At 36.7% G+C, this 19,971-nt stretch overlaps 1 protein-coding gene across 1 annotated transcript; it reads left to right on the forward strand.

Moving 5' to 3' along the window:
* The first annotated feature begins 3,104 nt into the window (after positions 1-3,104).
* Positions 3,105-19,751, forward strand: RPF1 (ribosome production factor 1 homolog (S. cerevisiae)). The gene is made up of 9 exons (XM_010860302.1): positions 3,105-3,729; positions 5,137-5,193; positions 7,273-7,353; positions 13,637-13,732; positions 14,298-14,451; positions 17,916-17,998; positions 18,429-18,610; positions 18,788-18,914; positions 19,461-19,751. The coding sequence occupies exons 1-9, from the start codon at positions 3,502-3,504 to the stop codon at positions 19,500-19,502; spliced, it is 1,050 nt and encodes a 349-aa protein (XP_010858604.1). The 5' UTR covers positions 3,105-3,501; the 3' UTR covers positions 19,503-19,751.
* Positions 19,752-19,971: the final 220 nt, after the last annotated feature.

Raw genomic sequence — 19,971 nt, forward strand, 5'->3', positions numbered from 1 at the left:
GTGTTGTGTGTGTGACTGGTTACTAGAAACTTACAGTCTTTATATGGTAGCAGCACTGTGTAAGCTTAACTGTCTATAGCAATTCGCTGGGAAGCTATAAGGTCATATTGACCTGAAAAAAGCTGTTTTAGTTTTAGAGCAGAGTCAGACTTTAGGCAAATCTGGACCGTTTAAAAGTTTTAGTTACATGAGTGTTTGGTCTAAAAGTATATTCAAAATGAGGTCTCTATTTTGGTTTTTCTTTAACCATTAACAAACTGAATGACATAATTCAAGCTCAGAGAGCATTAATTTATTACTTTGTGTTTCTTAAATAGTTATAGCACATTGTAAACAAAAAAATTTTTATCCCTAAACCTTGTATTTCTTTTTCCTCATTCAATAGACTAATATTTTGTACTTTTGGAATGGTTTCTGTTATGTAAAGAGCTTAAGTCATACTGTAAACACAGATCAAATTTTCTCAGCAGAATCTTAGGTTATATTTGTTTGGATCACTGAACTCATCTGGTGTCCATGTGTTGTATTCCAGGGTATTCTGGAATATCATGTATATTTGTATTCTCACATATCAAGTAAAAAAAGTTATTAACTATCAAAATTAAGTGTGTTATTTTAAAATAATGTATACTCTATTAGGCGTAGGCCCTGCAAATAATAAACAATAAGGCAGTTACTGAAAAGAAGTGCATGGAAGAAATGGACCTCAAACTAAGGAGCACTCAACATCGAACACTACTGAATACTTACACTAGAATTCTGTTTTATCTTCTTCCAAACTGTAAGCTACTTGAGGGCAAGCATGATGTCTTTTTTCCTCAACAATGTTTGGTTTAGCCTCTAGATCTAGAAGTAATAAAAACAATTAGTTAGCATTTATTGCATGTGTATGTTTCTTTAATGTACGTTATCCAAAGAAACTATGTGGTAATATTAGCCCAGTTAACAGATGAAGAAAATGAGGCTCAGAGAGATTATTGATTTAACTGAGATTTTACAGCATCTACGTGACTGAATCAAAATCTAAACACAGATCTGAACGCAGAGCCCACTGTTTCCATCACACTTGCTTTCCCTATTCATTTGAGTAGTATTAAACACACTTTTGCTGAATTGGTCAACACTTTTGTGATTTCTTCCAGATAAGAATTCTATTCTGATCATAGAAATCATTTTATTCAACTCATACAACCATCATTATCAACAAGTAAGGAAGGCAATAAGCAATGAAGGCAGCCTCTATAAACAGCTCATGTATGGCACCTCTAAATAAATAAAGACAGTTATCCACTTCAGGATTATTTTATTTTTACAAGGAAAGAATGTACTATATGTAGAGAGACAGAAAATATTAAGACTAGAAGAGACTTCCAAAATATTTCATCCTGTTTTTTAGATAAAGGTTGGTCTGTCTCCTCCTGCTGCCCCACCCCCACCTCAATTACAATCTGATTATTCCTTTTTAAATAAGTCAAGTAATATTTTCATGACTACTTGAAGCTAAACCTGTAGGCTAGTGACTTTTTAGCTCCACACTACTTTTTCCTTTTTATTGTACTGTATAATTCAAATCCAGTTTTGGATCTAAACAGACAGGTTTTGTTTTCTAATCACAATTCTAGACTTGTAGCTTGGTAGAAGGTTTTGGTGGGGCTTGTATTCTAAAATACAGTTTTGGTATCTTTAATACCCTGTTTGAAAGAACTTGAAAAGGTGAAAATGAAGGATGGAAACCAAAATATTAGACTATCAAAACACCCAATGTCAATATTGAAACATACAACTTGAAATTATGGTAATTTCTTGAAAATCAACTGCTGACAGTAAACCAAAAAGATTGTTTGGAGGTCATTTTCCTAAAATTAGAATGAGGAATATAGCAAAATTTAATCACTGGGAAAACACGTTTGCTTTCATGACACGCTACTCTCTTGATTTTTCCTTCTCATTCTCCTTTACTAGGTCCTCCTTTTCTTTCTAGCTCTTCATGTGAGACTGCTTCAGGGTACAGTCCATCATTCTCTTCTCTATTTCAGTTCTTTATCTACACTCACTATAACAGTTTGAATTACTATCCATTAGCTGATGACTCCCCAGTTCTGATCTCCAGCCCATACCTCTCTCTCCAACCTTCCAGTCATTCAGTCAAAAATCTGGGAGTCATCTGTGACTCTTCTCTTTCGCCTTTCATTCAATTGTCAGGAATTCTACCTCCTAAAACAATCTGTTCACCTCTTACCACCTCTATTAGAACCACCGGTTCAAGACATTCATTTCTCCCCTCCTGTCACTTTCCCTCCCCTACAGTCTACTCTCAGAAGAGTCTGAGTGATGCTTTTAAAATATGTCATCACACCATTCCTTTATTCAAAATCTTCCAAGAAATCTGCATCTCACATAAAAGCCAAAGTCCTTACAAAATCTTACACAATCTGTCACCCTAACCTCCCACGCCCACTCCTGCCCACCTTTACTCTCCTCTCTCATTGACCTCTGGCTTCAATGTTTTCTGAACAAGCCAGGCTCGCTACTGACTGAAGCCTTGGAGCTGAACGTTTCCTTGGCCTGGACAGCTTTTCTCCTAGATAAAAAGCTTTGCTTTTCTCATATTAACAGCTCTTCCCCCAGATAACTGCACTGTATACTCCATTTGTTGTTACTGTTCAGTCACTAAGTGGTGTTTCACTCTTTTCCGATTGCATGGACTGTAACGCACCAGGCTCTTCTGTCCATTTGAATTCTGGGGCAAGACTACTGGAGTGGGTTGCCATTTCCTTCTCCAGGGTATCTTCCGGACTCAGGGATGGAACCTGGGTCTCCTGCATTGCAGCCAGGTTCGTTACCCCTAAACCACCAGGGAAACCCATATGCCCTTCAAATCTCTGCTCAATAATTAAGACCACTCTCAGAATCCTATTTAAGAGCTGTAACCCATCCCTTTATCCCCTCAACACTATGCATATTTAATAGCTTACAACAGTAATTATTTGGGAGATCATTTTAGTTTCTAGTAGAATGTAAATTCTATATTGTTTTGTACTTAGGCCATAGTGGCTCAGTGGTAAAGAATCCGCCTGCAATGCAGGAGACCAGGTTCTATCCCTGGGTGGGTAAGATCCTCTGGAGAAGGAAATAGCAATCCGCTCCGGTATTCTCGCCTGTAGAATTCCATGGATAGGGGAGCTTGGCAGGCTACATACAGTCCATGAGGTCGCAAAGAGTCCGACAGGACTGAGCAACTAACACTTAGGTTTGAAGGGCTCTCACATTGATAACAGTCAATAATGGATTTCAGCAATTCATTTCACAGTTCACACGCCTGGGCAAGCTCCGTATACTCTCCTCAAGCCTAAATTTCAGCACCTCCTTAAACTGATAAAACTCAGCAAACATACACTTTCCTTTAAGAACTTCCCGACCCCGGAAATACTAGCTTAAGGACGGGGGTGGGAAGAGGAAGCTACTTCCGTTTCCGTACAGACCACAAGGAGCAAAAATACCATGGCGAAAGCCGGAGATAAGAGCGGCGGCAGCGGAAAGAAAGGCCTGAAACGCAAAGCCGCTACTGAAGAATCTCAGGAGGCTGCAGTCGGTGAGGATGGGACGACGGAAAGCGGGGTCCAACCCCCAAAGACGGCTGCCTTTCCTCCAGGATTTAGCATTTCGGAAATTAAGAACAAACAGCGGCGACACTTAATGTTCACGCGGTGGAAACAGCAACAGCGGAAGGTATGAGGCGGCGTACTCGCCAGGGCGCGTGCGCCGTGTCGCTCTGGAGCCAGTGGGGTTGGGCGGACTGGATGATGCACATGCTTGGTCACCCCTGCCCGGGTCGCAGGCGGCGCTTATTAATCCGGAAGAGGTAGGGGCCAAGCAACCTTGCCCTGGTTCCTGCACCCTCATTTTTACCACACTCTCGGCTCAGCTTTCCGTCTGAGCAGCAAGGATTGCTTTCCTTGTCAGCTCTGTTGTCCTCGGTTGCGAAAGAAAGCAAGAAGTCTTGCTCTCCTAGTATTAAAAATTACTTTCCTGCCTGGCTTCTCTGCCCCCCGCCCCCACCCGCCAGAGTTAAAAGGCAAAAATCATGGTCTCCGATTTACCTCGTCAACCTAACGTTGGTTAATGCCTAAAATCTGCAATACAGGCAGTACAAACATCCAAAATGATCCTTCTCTGATTGCTGTAGCCGCTCTTACCGAAGTTAGACTGTAAAGTTTATAGAAATTGGATTTACTCTTTCCCGCATTGTCCTACAAATCTAGGAGGTAAACATACAGAGATAAAGCCCAGAGTCACGGTGCTTAACTTGTGGTTAAATTACGCTTTGAAGCAAGTTGCTTATTGCATATCGCGGAAATTCATACACAATATTCTTTTTACTTGCCTGCTGCCTCTTGCTAGACTTGTTAAGGCCCTGCATAGTGTCTTATTTGTCGTAGGTGACAAAGTGCTATTGGAGTACCTGGAAGGGACAAAAAAATCCATTTTGGTGCGCACGTATGGGGCAAGGGTGTCTTAGATTTCTTGGGTCTGTAATTTCTAATCGGAGACCTGGTGGATTGAGGATCAACAGGCGCTAGGGAAAAGAAATTTTTTATATTGTGTGTCAAGCATCCTGTTCAGAGGTCCCCAGAAGTTACAGATTTACAGTACATCCTGCAGATTCTGAATAATAAAATAATATTTTGATTATAAAATGTTTGAATAGCTAATAATGGATTTATTGTAAACAGTGTGAAAATTCTCATTATCATTATTTTTAGCTCTTTTCAAGAGAAGCCACCAGATTAGCCGGAAGTTTCTTTAGGTTGCAACTTGTTAGGAATGCAAAATAACAAAAGCTTGTTAACTTGTTTAGTATACATTTTGCACTTTCACTTTATTTGAGGCTTTAGAGTAAAAGATAAAGCTAATGAAATTTTAAATATTCAAATTTGTCAATTTAGATTATTTTGAGGGAGCAAGATTATCTGGTTTACAATAACTTGGGTGTGAAAATCTAAATCTGGATGTTTATTTTAATACAGTTCTAAGACTGGTCAGTTTAAATATTCATAGCATTAGTAATTTCATTATGTGTTTGCTATGTAAATAGTAGTTTCTCAATATTGTTCTTTTCTTTTTTAAATCCTTTAGGAGAAATTGGCAGCTAAGAAAAAACTTAAAAAAGAGAGAGAGGCTCTTGGTGATAAGGTAAATAAAATTTTTAGTCCTCTGCTTTATATCTTGTATTAAGGAATGTTCCCTGATATTTACATTGAATCACTTTATTTTAAAATTTATTATGAAATATTTTGAATGTTTAAAATGATGTAAAAACAATACAGCACACCCCTTTCTATCCTTTACTCAAGAAATTATGCATTAATAAATAGTGTTCAAGTGTCTAATGTGGTATTTTCTGATTGCTTTCCCCTCCAGAGACAACCACTCATTGGGACTTCCCTGGCAGTCCAGTGGTTAAGATTCCACACTTCCCCTGCAGGAGGCAAGGGTTTGATCCTCGATTGATTGGGGAACTAAAATCCCTTTGTCCCGAAGCAGGGTCAAAAAAAAGAACAATAAATCATGAAATTGCTTTTTATTATTCCCATGCACTTTCTTTGTTTCCTTTATTATGTTTGTGTGCATAAACAGTAAATACAGTAGTAGTGGTATTTTGCATGTTTTCAAAATTTCAAAATGGTGTATATACTTCCAGCTTGCTTGTTTTACTTTATGTGTTTGAGAGGCAGAGACACATTATCCCTGACTGGGAATGGAGAAGATCCCCACCATAGGCCTGTAACTGGGGTTCTTCAGACTTGAAGCAAAGGCATTTTATTATGCTAGGCTGAAGAAAGGCATGGTAGGGCCTCTTCTGTTGTAGGGTTGGGATGTGTGAGAATGAGAGCTGACACAGAGGGTATAAACCTGTGAAGAGTGAGAATGGGGAGTAGGAGGAAGGTGAGACACCTGAGTGGATTGTGGCAAAGAAGAGAGCATCAAGAAAGGATTTAGCTATTTTTGTGATACTGACAAAAAATGAAATCTTTCTATTGAAAAATTTAAAAAGAACTATTGAATGCTTCTGCATTACTGCACAGCTAAGTTATTTTCATTTTATTTACAGTTCTAGGTTGCATTTTATACTTGAAAAATTTTTTAAATGTTCAATTCCCCCCTTCCTCCCATCTCTTAACTTAAGATGGAGTACCAAGTAATAATAAGCATTTGTGAGGAACGGAAAAATACAGACTATATACATATACTGTATACAAACTAAATACTACTTTTTCGTGAATTCTCTTGAATGGTATTAGATTAAATCACAAGAAATTCCAATATTAAGACTGTTTTCACCTGCAAAATCCTATCAAGCAGTGTTAGTCTCTTTTTAATTCAGTAATCAGTTAGTTACAGCAAATTAATATGCTGATCACCATTTGAAAATATCACCATTCTTGTTTTTGGATTGATAGATGATCTAGAACTGCTTCTTTTTAAAAAATTACTTAAAAGTTAATATTTATTTATTAAAATAATAAAGAATTCCTAAATAGTTTGTCAGGTCATATTCATCTCTGTTAGTGTACATGTATTTTAGATTAGTTTTAATCATGTATGGTTATGGTTTTGTGTTCTTGCTCCTTAGAATTTCATTTGCACAATTTCTGGATCTAAGCGGAGTGTGTGTGATTGCTGATGCTAACGGTATTCCATTCAGTTGGCGATGCTGTAGTCATCATCTTGTTGTTGGACATTTGCCCTATTTACTGTTCATTCCTCTAACCATAGTGATTATACATATTTCTTTGTATAAATTGCTCCCCTTTTCTTTCCTTACCAGAAATTCTCTAAACTAGAATTACTAGTTCAGCAGAAAGATACAGATTTGTAGCCTTTGTTAGATATTTCTGAATAGCTTTCTGAAAGTATTCGAACAAAGCTACCTAAATATGTACCTTTGTAATTTTTCTGTTACGTTTGATATTTTTCATCTTTGTGAATAATATTACATCTTGAATTCGGTTTTCTCTTTCTGCCACTTTTGCCTGGTTTTAAGCCATTTTATCCTGGCAGCAGTTCTTCCAGTAAGTGCATGTGTGTGCTCAGAGAGTTAAAAAGCCTCTTACTCAGTATTGTTACTAGGACTGATGTAGCAGTGGGCTGAATGAGAAACAGGTTGACTTTTTGCATTATTTGCAGATTTTTGTTATTCTTCCCCAAGCATAATGCAAAATTATTAATGTGAAATGCTTCCCACACTTAACATTTTTTTCTTTTATTTAGGCTCCACCAAAGCCTGTACCCAAGACTATTGACAACCAGCGAGTGTATGATGAAACCATAGTAGATCCTAATGATGAAGAGGTAAATGTTAGAAGTCTTAAATAAATTTGGGTAATCACATTTGATAAATTATCTGTTCTTATGCCAGTGTTTAAAGTACTAGCTGGTGAAGTTGTATTAATGGATTGATTTAGCTATAATGCTGGCATGTTATCTTATTATTTGTTGAAGATCATTTCATAATTGGGTTTTCCAACAATGCTATAGAAAAAGTCAATTATTTATTTTCTCAAAAGGTATTTTATGCTTAGATAAACTTGTCATTTAATCAATAACATTTCCAGTGTTTTTTAATGTCATTTGAAAAGCAGTCCTTGTTTTATAAATTTTTACTATAGATATGTGTAGTATTTGTTAGACATTTTGACAGCTAAGGTAATCTGATGCTATTTTTATGTGTGTCCATATAAAACTCCTGGTTTCAAGATAATTTTTCACTTTTCCCTTTAGTTTGCAACAGTACAGTGAAAGAGTCAAGGTTTTACAACACATTCATGTACTTAATTATCAGAAACGGATTTCTCTTATTAGAGTGAGAAAGGAAATCAGTTTCTTTCTTCCACTCTTCCTTCTTTATCCCTCTTATGTAACCAGTTTCCCAGCACCATTTTTGAAGTAGTACAGCCTTTCTCATAGTAAATTTTAGTGCTGTGTGATATATTAGTTGTCCGTGTGTGCTGAGTGTTTTTTTTTGGTAGCTTGTCACTGGATTGGTTCTTTAGTTTCTTAATTATTTAGCTTCATGGTAAGTTTTGATAGCTGTGAGGGAAAGATGCCCCTTGCCATTCCCGTTCTCAAATCCCTCTCTTCAAGAGTGTTCTCTTCCTGGATCTTTCATCTTCCATATAAAAGTATGAATCATACAAAATCAGATCAGTGTCAGAATCTAGGTAGTATTGGGTTGGCCAAAAAGTTCATGCGGGTTTTTCTGTGTCATCTTAACGGAATGTTTTACAGAACAAACTTCTTGTCCAACCCTATATGTGTGTGTGTATATATATCCACTATATATATATATATATATAGTATATATGCACGTAGGTAGGTAGTGAAGTGGCTCAATTGTGTCCAACTCTTTGAGACCCCATTGACTCTAGACTACCAGGCTCCTCCATCCATGGGATTTTCCTGGCACGAGTCACTGGAGAGGGTTGCCATTTCCTTCTCCAGGAGATTTTCCCCAACCCAGGGATTGAACCCGCGTCTCCCACATTGTAGGCAGATGCTCTACCGTCTGAACCACCAGGGAAGTCTTAGTATATATGTATGTATGTATGTATATATATCTTATTTCAGTTCAGTTCATTCAGTCGTGTCTGACTCTTTGCGACCCCATGGACCGCAGCATGCCAGGCCTCTCTGTCCATCACTAACTTCCAGAGTTTACTCAACTCATGTCCATTAAGTCTGTGATGCCATCCAACCATCTCATCCTCTCTTGTCCCATTCTTCTCCCTCCTTTAGTCTTTCCCAGCATCAGGGTCTTTTCAGATGAGTCAGTTCTTCACATAAGGTGACCAAAGTATTGGAGTTTTAGCTTTAGCATCAGTCCTTCCAGTGAATATTCAGGACTTTTTTCCTTTGGATGGACTGGTTGAATCTCCTTTCTGTCCAAGGGACTCTCAAGAATCTTCTCCAACACCACAGTTAAAAAGCATCAATTCTTCAGTGTTCAGCTTTCTTTATAGTCCAACTCTCAGATCCATACATGACTATTAGAAAAACCATAGCTTTGACTAGATAGACCTTTGTTGGCAGTACTATAATGTGTCTGCTTTTTAATAGGCTATCTAGGATGGTCATAGCTTTTCTTCCAGGGAGCAAGCATCTTTTAATTTCATTGCTGCCATCAGCATCTGCAGTGATTTTGGAGCCTCCCAAAATAGAGTCTGCCACTGTTTCCATTGTTTGCCCATCTATTTGCCATGAAGTGATGGGACCAGATGCCATGGTCTTAATTTTCTGAATGCTGAGTTTTAAGCCAGCTTTTTCACTCTCCTCTCTCACTTTCATCAAGAGGCTCTTTAGTTCTCCTTCACTTTCTCCCATAAGGGTGGTGTCATCTGCATATCTGAAGTTATTGATATTTCTCCTGGCAATCTTGATTCCAGCTTATGCTTCATCCACCCCAGTGTTTCTCATGATGTATTCTGCATATAAGTTAAATAAGTTGGGTGACATTATACAGCCTTGACGTACTCCTTTTCCTATTTGGAACCAGTCTGTTGTTCCATGTCCAGTTCTAACTGTTGCTTCTTAACCTGCATACAGATTTCTGAAGAGGCAGGTCATGTGGTCTGGTATTCCGATCTCTTTCAGAATTTTCCACATTTTGTCATGATCCACACAGTCAAAGGTTTTGGTGTAGTCAATAAAGCAAAAGTAGATGTTTTTCTGGAACTCTCTTACTTTTTTGATGATCCAGTGGATGTTGGCAGTTTGATCTCTGGTTCCTCTGCCTTTTCTAAATCCAGCTTGAACATCTGGAAGTTCGTGGTCCATGGACTATTAAAGCCTGGCTTGGAGAATTTTGAGCATCACTTTGCTAGTGTATGAGATGAGTGCGATTGTGAGGTAGTTTGAGCATTCTTTGGCATTGCCTTTCTTTGGGATTAGAATGAAAACTGACCTTTTACAGTCCTGTGGCCAATGCTGAGTTTTTCAGATTTGCTGACATATTGAGTGCAGCACTTTCACAGCATCATCTTTTAGGATTTGAAATAGCTCAACTGGAATTCCATCACCTCCACTAGTTTTGTTCTTAGTGATGCTTCCTAACGCCCGCTTGACTATGCATTCCAGAATGTCTGGCTCTAGGTGAGTGACCACACCATTGTGATTATCTGGGTTGTGAAAATCTTTTTTGTATAGATCTTGTGTGTATTCTTGCCACCTCTTCTTAATATCTTCTGCATCTGTTAGGTCCATACCATTTCTGTTTTTTATTGTGCCCATCTTAGCATGAAATGTTTGCTTGGTACCTCTAATTTTGCTTCACGGGGCCTTTAAATACTGAAAATGTATTTCAGTGAATATCATTGTTTTCTTCATACAGGTTATACACATAAATCTTGTTAGAACTATTCCTGGGTATCATATTTTTTTCTTATTAGTATAAATCACATCTCTCTGAAAACTATTTGATTTGCTGATTTACAAAAATGAGATTGATTTTTGAATCATGATCTTTTAATCAGAATTCGCTAATAATTTTTCTGAATGGTTTCATTTGATGTTTAGGTAATCATTTCTGCAAATATGTTTTTGTTTCTTTCAAACCATTAACAATTTCTTTTGTGCTTACTAGAACTGCACCATAATGTCAAATAAATTTTAAAAAGCAGTATTATCCTCTCTGCCGTGTTAGTAATTTTAAAGAATACTTCCAGTGTATCATCATTAATGCATGTGTCATTAGTGGTAGATTTTCCTTATGAGTTATGGAAATTCCATTCTTTTTTTTTGCTGCTTTGTTTGTTTAATGAATGAATTAGAAAGTTAGATGTCTTTCCTGCAAATATTAAGATAATTTATGCACTTTTCTGCAAAAATATTGAGATGAATATCCAGTTTTCTCCTTTATTCAGTAATTTAATAAATGAAATGGACTTTCTAGTGTTAAACCTGTTCTATTCATGGGGTAAATCCAATTTAGTTAAGGTGTTTTATCTTCTTAAAATTTTGTTTTGGTTTGTTAAATGCATTGTTTAGAATATGCTCATGAGTGAGACTGAAGTAATACCATTTTCATTCCTAAACTTGTTTATTTGAGCTTTCACCAGAGACATACCTGTTTTGTTATTCTTTTCAAGTTACTATTTTATTTCTCTATTAAATGTTTTCTAATTCACTTATATCTCCTCTTACCTTTATTATTTCTTCTATACTCTGAGTTTATTCTATTTTTGTTTATTTGATTAACTCCATTTTCATCTTTTTATGATGAGCAGTTATGGTCATAAAATTCACATTTGCTATAGCCCACAAGTTTTAAGATGCATTTCTTTCATCATCTATATCTGAGTACCTCTTCTAATGAAAGATGATTTCTTCTTGCTTGCTGTATTTTTTTAGTTCATTGCCCCCCTCCCCCCAATCCTTATTTTTTCTTTCTTTCTACTCACTTGGGGTTTTAGTTGCTCTAGCTTCCTAAGATGGAAGCTTAAATTATTGATTTTATTTTTTCTTTCTAATATAAGCATATAAAACTCTGGTGTTCGCCCAAGCACTGCTTTAACCACCTTCCATACATTTTGGTGTGTTTGTGGTGTTTTCATTTTCATTCTGTAGAAGATATTTTCTGATTTCTCTGGTGATTTCTTCTTTGGCTTACAATTTTCAAGAAGTATATTGTTTAATTTCCAAATATTTGAGGATTTCCCCAATTTCTGCTGCTGATTTCTAATTCAATTTTATCGTGGTCTGGGACATATTTTGTTTCATTTCAGTCCTTTTCAATTGAATAAATGTCCTAGCATAAGGTCTATTCTGGAGAATGATTTATCACAATCTAAAGAGTTTACACACAAAACACGCCTGCAAAGTCTCATGTTTACCTTCAGCATTACCTGTTTACAGTCCTCTTCTTTCCTGCCTCTGGGTCATCCAGTATTGTTGTCTTTCAGCTTGCAGGATTTTCTTAAGCCTTTGTTTTTATAGCAGGTCTGAGATCTAATTATCTCAGTTTTTGTCTTTTTAAAAGCGTTTATTTTGCCTTTTTTTTTTTTTTTTAATTTTGTGGGACATAGAATCCTTTGTTGACCTGTTTTTTTCTTTGAACTTGTTCCATTGAATTTTGACCTTCACTATTTCTTGTCATTACATTTTTCCCCTGCACATGATTTATTAAAGTTTTCTGGGTTTTTTTGGCTTTTACCGTCTGACACTGGTGTGTTTAGGTATTGTTCTTTTTTTTAATTCTACTTAATGTTTGTTGAGTTTGGACCTGTCAGTTAAGTTTTTAATCCATTATTTCTTGAAATTTTTTTTTTCTGCCATCTTCTGTCCCTGAGGGATTTCCTTTTAACACACTGTTGAAATGGTTAACATTATCCTAAAAATTTCTGCAGCTTTGCTCTTTTTGCTATGATTGTGTTCTCCATCCTTCAGATTGGATCGTTAGTAATCTGTTTTCAAGATTATTGATTTTTCTGCATCTTAGATCTATTTTACAATATTTTTACAGGCTAAAAAAGCCTGTATTTTTCCTTAATTCCTTGGATATATTTGTTATGACGGCTTTGAAATTGTCACTAAATTCACCATCTGGACCCATTCGGTCAGTTTTTATTGACTTCTCTTCCTGATTATACATCATACTTTTCTGTTTCTTTGTATATCTAATATCTTGGTTGAAAATTGGACACTTTTGGAAAACATTGCAGTAACTCTGGATTATTTTTATTTTCTTTTACAGGTTATTGATTTTTTTGTTGTTGTTTTAGTAACTTGTCTGGACTTAAACTGGAATCTCTCTGACAGTAGCATTACACTACTGCTTAATTTGTGTTATTTTTAACCTTCTTTCCTAGAGATTTTTCCCTGTGTTTGTGTGACTCAATGGTCAGCCACTGATTTGGGTAGAGGTTGCATTGTGAAACCTTGGGCCCCCAAGACATGCATACCCTCTGCCAACTGCGGTGCATGTGGATTGAGGAATGCATTCAAAGTTGCAGCCTTTCTCACGTCTCCCTTGTCTTTCATGTGCACTGGATTCTCAGGTCTCTCTTATGTGTAGCTTAGTTGTCAGTCAAGGATTTGGGGAGAGATTATGTCAATTTGTCTACGATTTTTTCACTTCCAGAGCTCTCATTTAAATTTCTGGCAGAATCACACCTACCCTGAACTAGGCCTGTAACCTTGGACTGGCGAAGCCAAGTTCACCTGCCCATCCTCGATTCTGGTCTACCACCTCTGGATCCAGGATTGCTGGTTCTCGCTTACTATTAGTCCTGAAGTTGATAAAGTTACTGTTTTCACCACCCAGGTTGATACGGGAAATGGAATAGCTCTAGGCAAGATTCTTGATGTTACTTGCCCACAAATGGATCCATTTTTCTAGAATGAATGCATCTCAGTTTCTTGAAATTATTTTTGACAGTTTTTTTTTTTCCAGTTTTATATTAGTATTCTTCATCTAGAAAATTATCCAACCTCTTCATGTTGCCATTAACCTGACCTTCCTGGGCCCTCTTTAAATCACGAGTCAGCTAGATACCCAGTGTTATAGAATCCTACTAGAATTGCTTGTAAAATGCTGGCCCAGTAGTGTTTGATGTAAAGTTATCTCTCTTTCTGTTTTCAGGTTGCTTATGATGAAGCTACAGATGAATTTGCTTCTTACTTCAACAGACAGACTTCTCCCAAGATTCTCATCACTACATCAGATAGACCTCATGGGGTAAACATATCAATTACTATAGTTCTTGAATTCTTAATTTTCTTACATAGGTTATTTAAAATAACTTCGTTCAGAAGAGTTAAATTTTTAGTAATTGCCTTAGGTAATGTCTGTAAATAAGCTAAATGTATCGGTGATGTGATGTAGGTTCACCAAGTGTGATTCTTCATGATAGGCTTTCTCAGCCTCAGCACTGTGTAAACATTTTGGGCTGGATTTTTTTATTGTTCAGATTGTCCTGTTCATTATAGGATGTTCAGCAGCATTTCTGGCCTCTATCCACTAGATACCCATAGCAGCCAACTTCTACCACTACCATCAGTCATGACCACCAAAAATGTTTCCAGATATTTCCAAACATCCCTTGATGACAAAATTGTCCTTAGTGGAGAATGACTGCTTTAGGTAGATCAGCCTTTGATGGAGGATGAAACTGGATTTTATTCTTCCCTAGCCTTGCTCTCTATTAATAACACTATAATGATTACTTCTTTCCTTATAAATATATGCCACTTAGATTTTTATTCTTTTTCATTTTTGAGGATTTTGTTATTTTGTTTTATAGAGAACAGTACGACTCTGTGAACAGCTCTCTACAGTTATACCAAATTCGCATGTTTATTACAGAAGAGGACTGGCTCTGAAAAAAATTATTCCACAGTGCATCTCAAGAGATTTCACAGACCTGATTGTTATTAATGAAGATCGTAAAATACCAAGTATCCTTTGTTCTTTTTAAGGCGTTTTCTTGTCTCCCCTTCACCCCCTTTTAAGATATATTTAAAAGAATAAGAAAAACTTTTAGAACATAATTTTTTCAACCAGAGAATTATAGATCTCTATTCCAGACTCTGAACTGATTTTTCCTTTTCACTCTGCAAGCATTTGTTAAGGACATGCTATAAGCAAGACATTATTTGTTAGTAAAAGATAAACAAGAGAAAGTCAGCTTCAGGGAATTGATAATCTAGTAGGATAAAATAGATATGTAAACAAACAAAAATATTGTGTAGATAGTACAATTACAGAGGGAAATAGAGTATACAGTACAAACTTTGGTAAAAATCTGCCCTGGGGACATTAGGGAAGAAGTACTTGACAGAAAAAGACGCCTAAACCCTGTCTAGGTGGATATGGGTGAATGAGGTAAGGCAGAGGAAGAATACCTATTGCAGAAATATAACTGAAAAGATAGAGGCATGAAGGTGCTCTCCCAGTTGGGGATCTGCAACTATTTTGATATGGCTAGATTTTGTGTTGCCAGAAGTGGTGTCACAATATTGCATTTTTGAAGTAGGTATTTGGGCCCATATTATGTATTTCAGATACCAAGAATAATCTGTCCTTTTACTATGATTCTCAGATCCAAGGTGAATGTGTTACCTCAACCCTAGGTATTTCTTCCTATTTTGAGATAAGAGATCATACAAAGGATGCCTAGATTTGTTTTTGTCATTGATGTTGTTTTACTTACTCATTGCCTGTGAACTCAGTAACTTTAAAGATGGCCAACTGAATGTCAAAATTATTAAAATTACTAAGGATTTATAAACAATGGGGATAGTACTTCCATGCTGCCAGGATAACATTTTAAAAAAATCAACAAATACTGCTTTTTAAAAAATAATGGTCCACAATCTATTTTTTTCCATCTAAATAACTTTTATGGTGTTTATTGTTTTCAGTATAAGTTAATTAAAGACATCCACTTGATCAGTCGTGTCCGACTCTTTGCGACCCCATGGACTGTAGCCCATCAGGCTTCTATGTCCATGGGACTTTTCAGGCAAGAATACTGGAGTGGGTAGCCATTTCCTTCTCTAAGTATCCCGTTGTACCAGTTGCTTTTCAGAGACTTTTAAGACTGAACTAGCTTTGTATTGTTAGTCATTTTATAATTTGGCTGGATTGTGAGTTTAGAAAAAAAGTCTCTTGAATACTTAATCTATTCCAGAAGAGATCTGCTTTGAAGATAGTAATCCCTGCCCTTTTAAAACATGTTGTCCCCACCTCCACCCCGCAATGAGGTTTCAAGACCTTTGTTCCTCTGTTTGGGGCAGTACTTCCTCACTTTCACTTTTTTCCTCTTCCTTATTTCTAAATGGAAATTTGACGTAGAGAGCAGCTTATATAGGGTGTTTTACATTCCTGGCCTTTGAGTCGGTCATAACAAAGTAACTTTCACATCAGTGGTGACAAAATGCCTCTATGTATTTCTGACTGCAAATTACCAGCTAAGGTCTAGGACTCAGGTATAATCCCACCCCAGTTTAGATACGCCGTGTAGCACTTGAATGAATCTTCCTGACCCTTCTCAAACTCTTCATTGCTAAAATCATGACTGAAAATCGGGATGAGTCCTGTGTGGCATGGTTTGTGTTAGAGATTAGGAATAACATAAGTAACGCCTTTTGTACAGTGCAGGTACTTAGGAATTGATACATTTGGGTTTTGTACTTTCTTTTGACACAAACCACAACTTAGTGGAAATTTCTAGAAAAGATTCAAGCCTTGATTTAGGTTAAATGACTTCTACTTCTCTTAATCCCCTTAAGATTTTATGATTTTTTTTTTTGTAGTACAAATGATATAGAAATACTTTTGGCTGTACCTCATGAGTATAGCCAAACCTTGAAGCGAAGGGAAGTATTCAAATATTTACTAATAATCTGCTGTGTAGTAGGCATAGTATCTGTCAGAAGTAGATCTTAGAGTTAATGGATTCATTGGGAAGAAAGGCATTTGCGTAATTGTAACTCAAATGACAAGTGCTATAGTAACAGAGCTGAGAATATTTAGAGCTTAATTTTGACTGTAAAAAGAGATGGCATTTGAAGCAGGCCTTAATTGATGAGTAAAATATTGTAGATACTTGAAATAGCATAAGCAAAAAGCACACGATAGGATTAATGTTTATGGTGTATTAGAGAGACTGTCGGTGTCTACCAGTTATGAAACGATGTAGAGATAGGTTATTAATAAAAGGGTAGTGCAGAGCCGCAGTTTGAGTGCTATGCTGATGTTTTTATAGATGAGTCTGTTGAGAGTAGTTTCAAACTACCTATAGCTGGCAAAACTATCAAGGCATCTAGTTTTTCACTTAGCACATAAGAAGCTATGAGAAACCACAAATACAATGGCACAGCCGAGTCCCATAGCTTATTACTTACAGAACCAAGGCCTAAATCCAACTTGATTAGCCTATATTAGGAGACAGATGTTCTTGAAGTGGTGAAAGAAGTCAGGCCAAGCAGGATAGTGTTTTCCTAAGCTGGGTGGAAAAATCTCAAGGACCTCAAATAAGACAGTAACACCTGGGGTAAAAGAGGCAGCTATAGAAGTGAGGAATTTATGAAGGTAAAAGCAATAAATGGGATCTGGTGGTGGGAGAGGAAGAAGTTGAAGATGATAACCACCATAGTTTCTAATTTAATAAATGAATGGGAGAATGTTGATGTCTTTTAAAGATGGCAACATCTGTTTTATAAAACTTATATTGTGTGCAGATACTTGTAAGTCTAGTTCTGACCTCCTTTTAAGGTTAAGTATTTGAAAGAATCAAGTTGTGCTACAAAGGCTTGAGCTGCATTCCAAACTTTTAAAGCCCTTGGGCAGCTAGCCTTGATTGTAGGTAGTTATTTTATATTTCATTTGTAATTTACAGTTTATAGCCTAATTCTGTTTGTGGTAGGGTCAGTAAGTGGTTAATTAATTGGTTGATTTTAAACTGTAGTACAGTAGTCCCAAGAATTAAGACCTTGTCTCTTGAGAACACTAATAACCTTGATTTCCAGAAGATGTATCTGGACTTAGGGGATATTCAAAACTGCATATCCTGGCCTTACAAATGTATGAAAGGTATATACAGACTATATTCCATTTGTGGTGCTACAGTTATGCTAGAATCTTATCCTTATTCCTGTATTATAGTAGTGGATTTTAGCTCTTTTCGTTTACTTCAGTGCTTAACATAATCTGTCTTTCTGAAAGATTCGGGTTGATTTATGTCTTTTGAGTTTTGGGTATGGTGTGAAAATCAAGTCAAAGGAATACATGCACCCACTTATTCACCTGATAGGTGAATTACCTACAGATTTTAGGAGCCTTCGGGCATAGAAAGGACTATTTAAACAGCTTAAAGTTTAGATTACAGAGTTCAGTGTGTCCTTAGCTTTTTGAACAGATGGATTAATTCTGAGTCACCTGCCCAATGGCCCAACTGCTCACTTTAAAATGAGCAGTGTTCGTTTGCGTAAAGAAATTAAGGTGAGTTTTATGCATTCCTTGACTGGCACCGGTCTCCTCACAGTATGATTAGTATATGCTGTAATCTGTAGATTAATTGATTTAATTTGGGGGTGGGGCTGCTTGGTTTTGTAATGCCGTGTGGTGAGTGGGAGCTTCTCTGGTTGTGGTGCACTGGCTTCTTGCAGTGGCTTCTCTCCTTGTGCAGCATGGGCTCTAGGCACGCAGGCTTAAGTAGTTGTGACTCAAGGGCTCTAGAGCACAGGCTCTGTAATTGCGCATGGGCTTAGCCACTCCACGGCATGTGGGATCTTCCCAGATCAGAGAGGCTATCTATGTAATTTGTCACTAAGATAACTAAAATGTTTCAATGTCATGTAAATTCTAAAACTTCAAACTGCAATGAGATGTATTTTTGCTACTTTCTTGTGACTTTTCATCATTTTTCTAGAGAAGAGGCAAAGACCCAACAGAACACATACCAGAAATAATTTTGAACAATTTTACAACACGACTGGGTCATTCTATTGGACGTATGTTTGCATCTCTCTTTCCCCATAATCCTCAGTTTATTGGAAGGCAGGTTGCCACATTCCACAATCAACGGGATTATATCTTCTTCAGATTTCACAGGTGAGTAAAGTGCTTTAACTCCTTGGACTTTGACTTCAATTATGAAACACGTTTGCTATATAAACCTGTTTCCCAATGTATTCTGACAAGTACTGTAGATGAGAAATTAAAACTGACATATTAAAGAAGAATAATTGGGTTCATTCAGACTGACTTCCTTAACTCTTTTTCTTTAAGATACATATTCAAGAGCGAAAAGAAAGTGGGAATTCAGGAACTTGGACCACGTTTTACCTTAAAATTAAGATCTCTTCAGAAAGGAACCTTTGATTCTAAATATGGAGAATATGAATGGGTCCATAAGGTATGTGCTTACTCTATGAAAAGCCATTTAGGCAATTTTAAAAAGGATGGAATGAGAATAAAACCATGCACTTTAAGTTTTGAGTATTTATACCTTAAATTATGCTTGTGCATTTATTCCCATGAGTTAAAACTAATCTCTGATATAGCATTCTGGTCTAGAGATTAATCTTTGTTCACCTAAAACATCCCTAAAGATCAGTGGTTTGAAAGGTGGACCAGTAGCATCACCTAAGAACTTGTTACAAAGGCAAACTGTTGGGCCATAGACCTGCTCAATCACTAGCTTGGGGAGTGGGCCAGCAGTCTGTTTATAAACCTGTTATAATGATTCTGCTGCATGCTTGAGAATTATTGCTACAGAGAAGTTTGGAGATCATTTTAAATCATAAATGAAAATGATACTTTAAAAATACATAGGCCTGACTTTAAAATTATATATATATGCACACACAGACCTGAAGATTTAAATTCAGTCTCAGAGACAAACCAAGAATGTTTTGCACTATTACCTATGAATGTTAACTTTTTTTTTCCCCCTCCCCAGCCCCGGGAAATGGATACAAGTAGAAGAAAATTCCATTTATAAAGGACTGAGAGGATGGTATTAAACTGTGCTGAACAGGCCTGGAGTTTATGAAACAAGACTTCTCAAAATGGCAGTTACTGATTTTATAAATGGTCTTTCATATCTGAACAAAGTATCAAGTGCCATGAATTACCACTATTTATGTAGCAAATAAAAAGGTCATTTTGTTAAGAGTTTGTAAGTTTCCTAAAATCTAATTCTCTTATTTTTAGGTAACTGTGAATAAACTGGAATCAAGATTCAAACTAACATTCCCATTTGTACTTTCATGGAACATGTGGGCTGCTGAGAAATACAGTGCTTTGGTAGATACTGTGTAACCTAACCTACTGGTTTTCTATCAGACTAGTATTCATAGTTTCAATTCTGTTTCCTGAAAACACATATTTTGGGCCAGGTGTCTAAGATGTTTTAATTTCTTTAAGCCTTTCAAGAAGGATAAAAAGTTTTAAAGCAAGATGGCTTCCTA

Source organism: Bison bison, unplaced genomic scaffold (assembly GCF_000754665.1).
Source record: "Bison bison bison isolate TAMUID 2011002044 unplaced genomic scaffold, Bison_UMD1.0 scf7180017864466, whole genome shotgun sequence".
NCBI classification, from domain to species: Eukaryota; Metazoa; Chordata; class Mammalia; order Artiodactyla; family Bovidae; genus Bison; species Bison bison.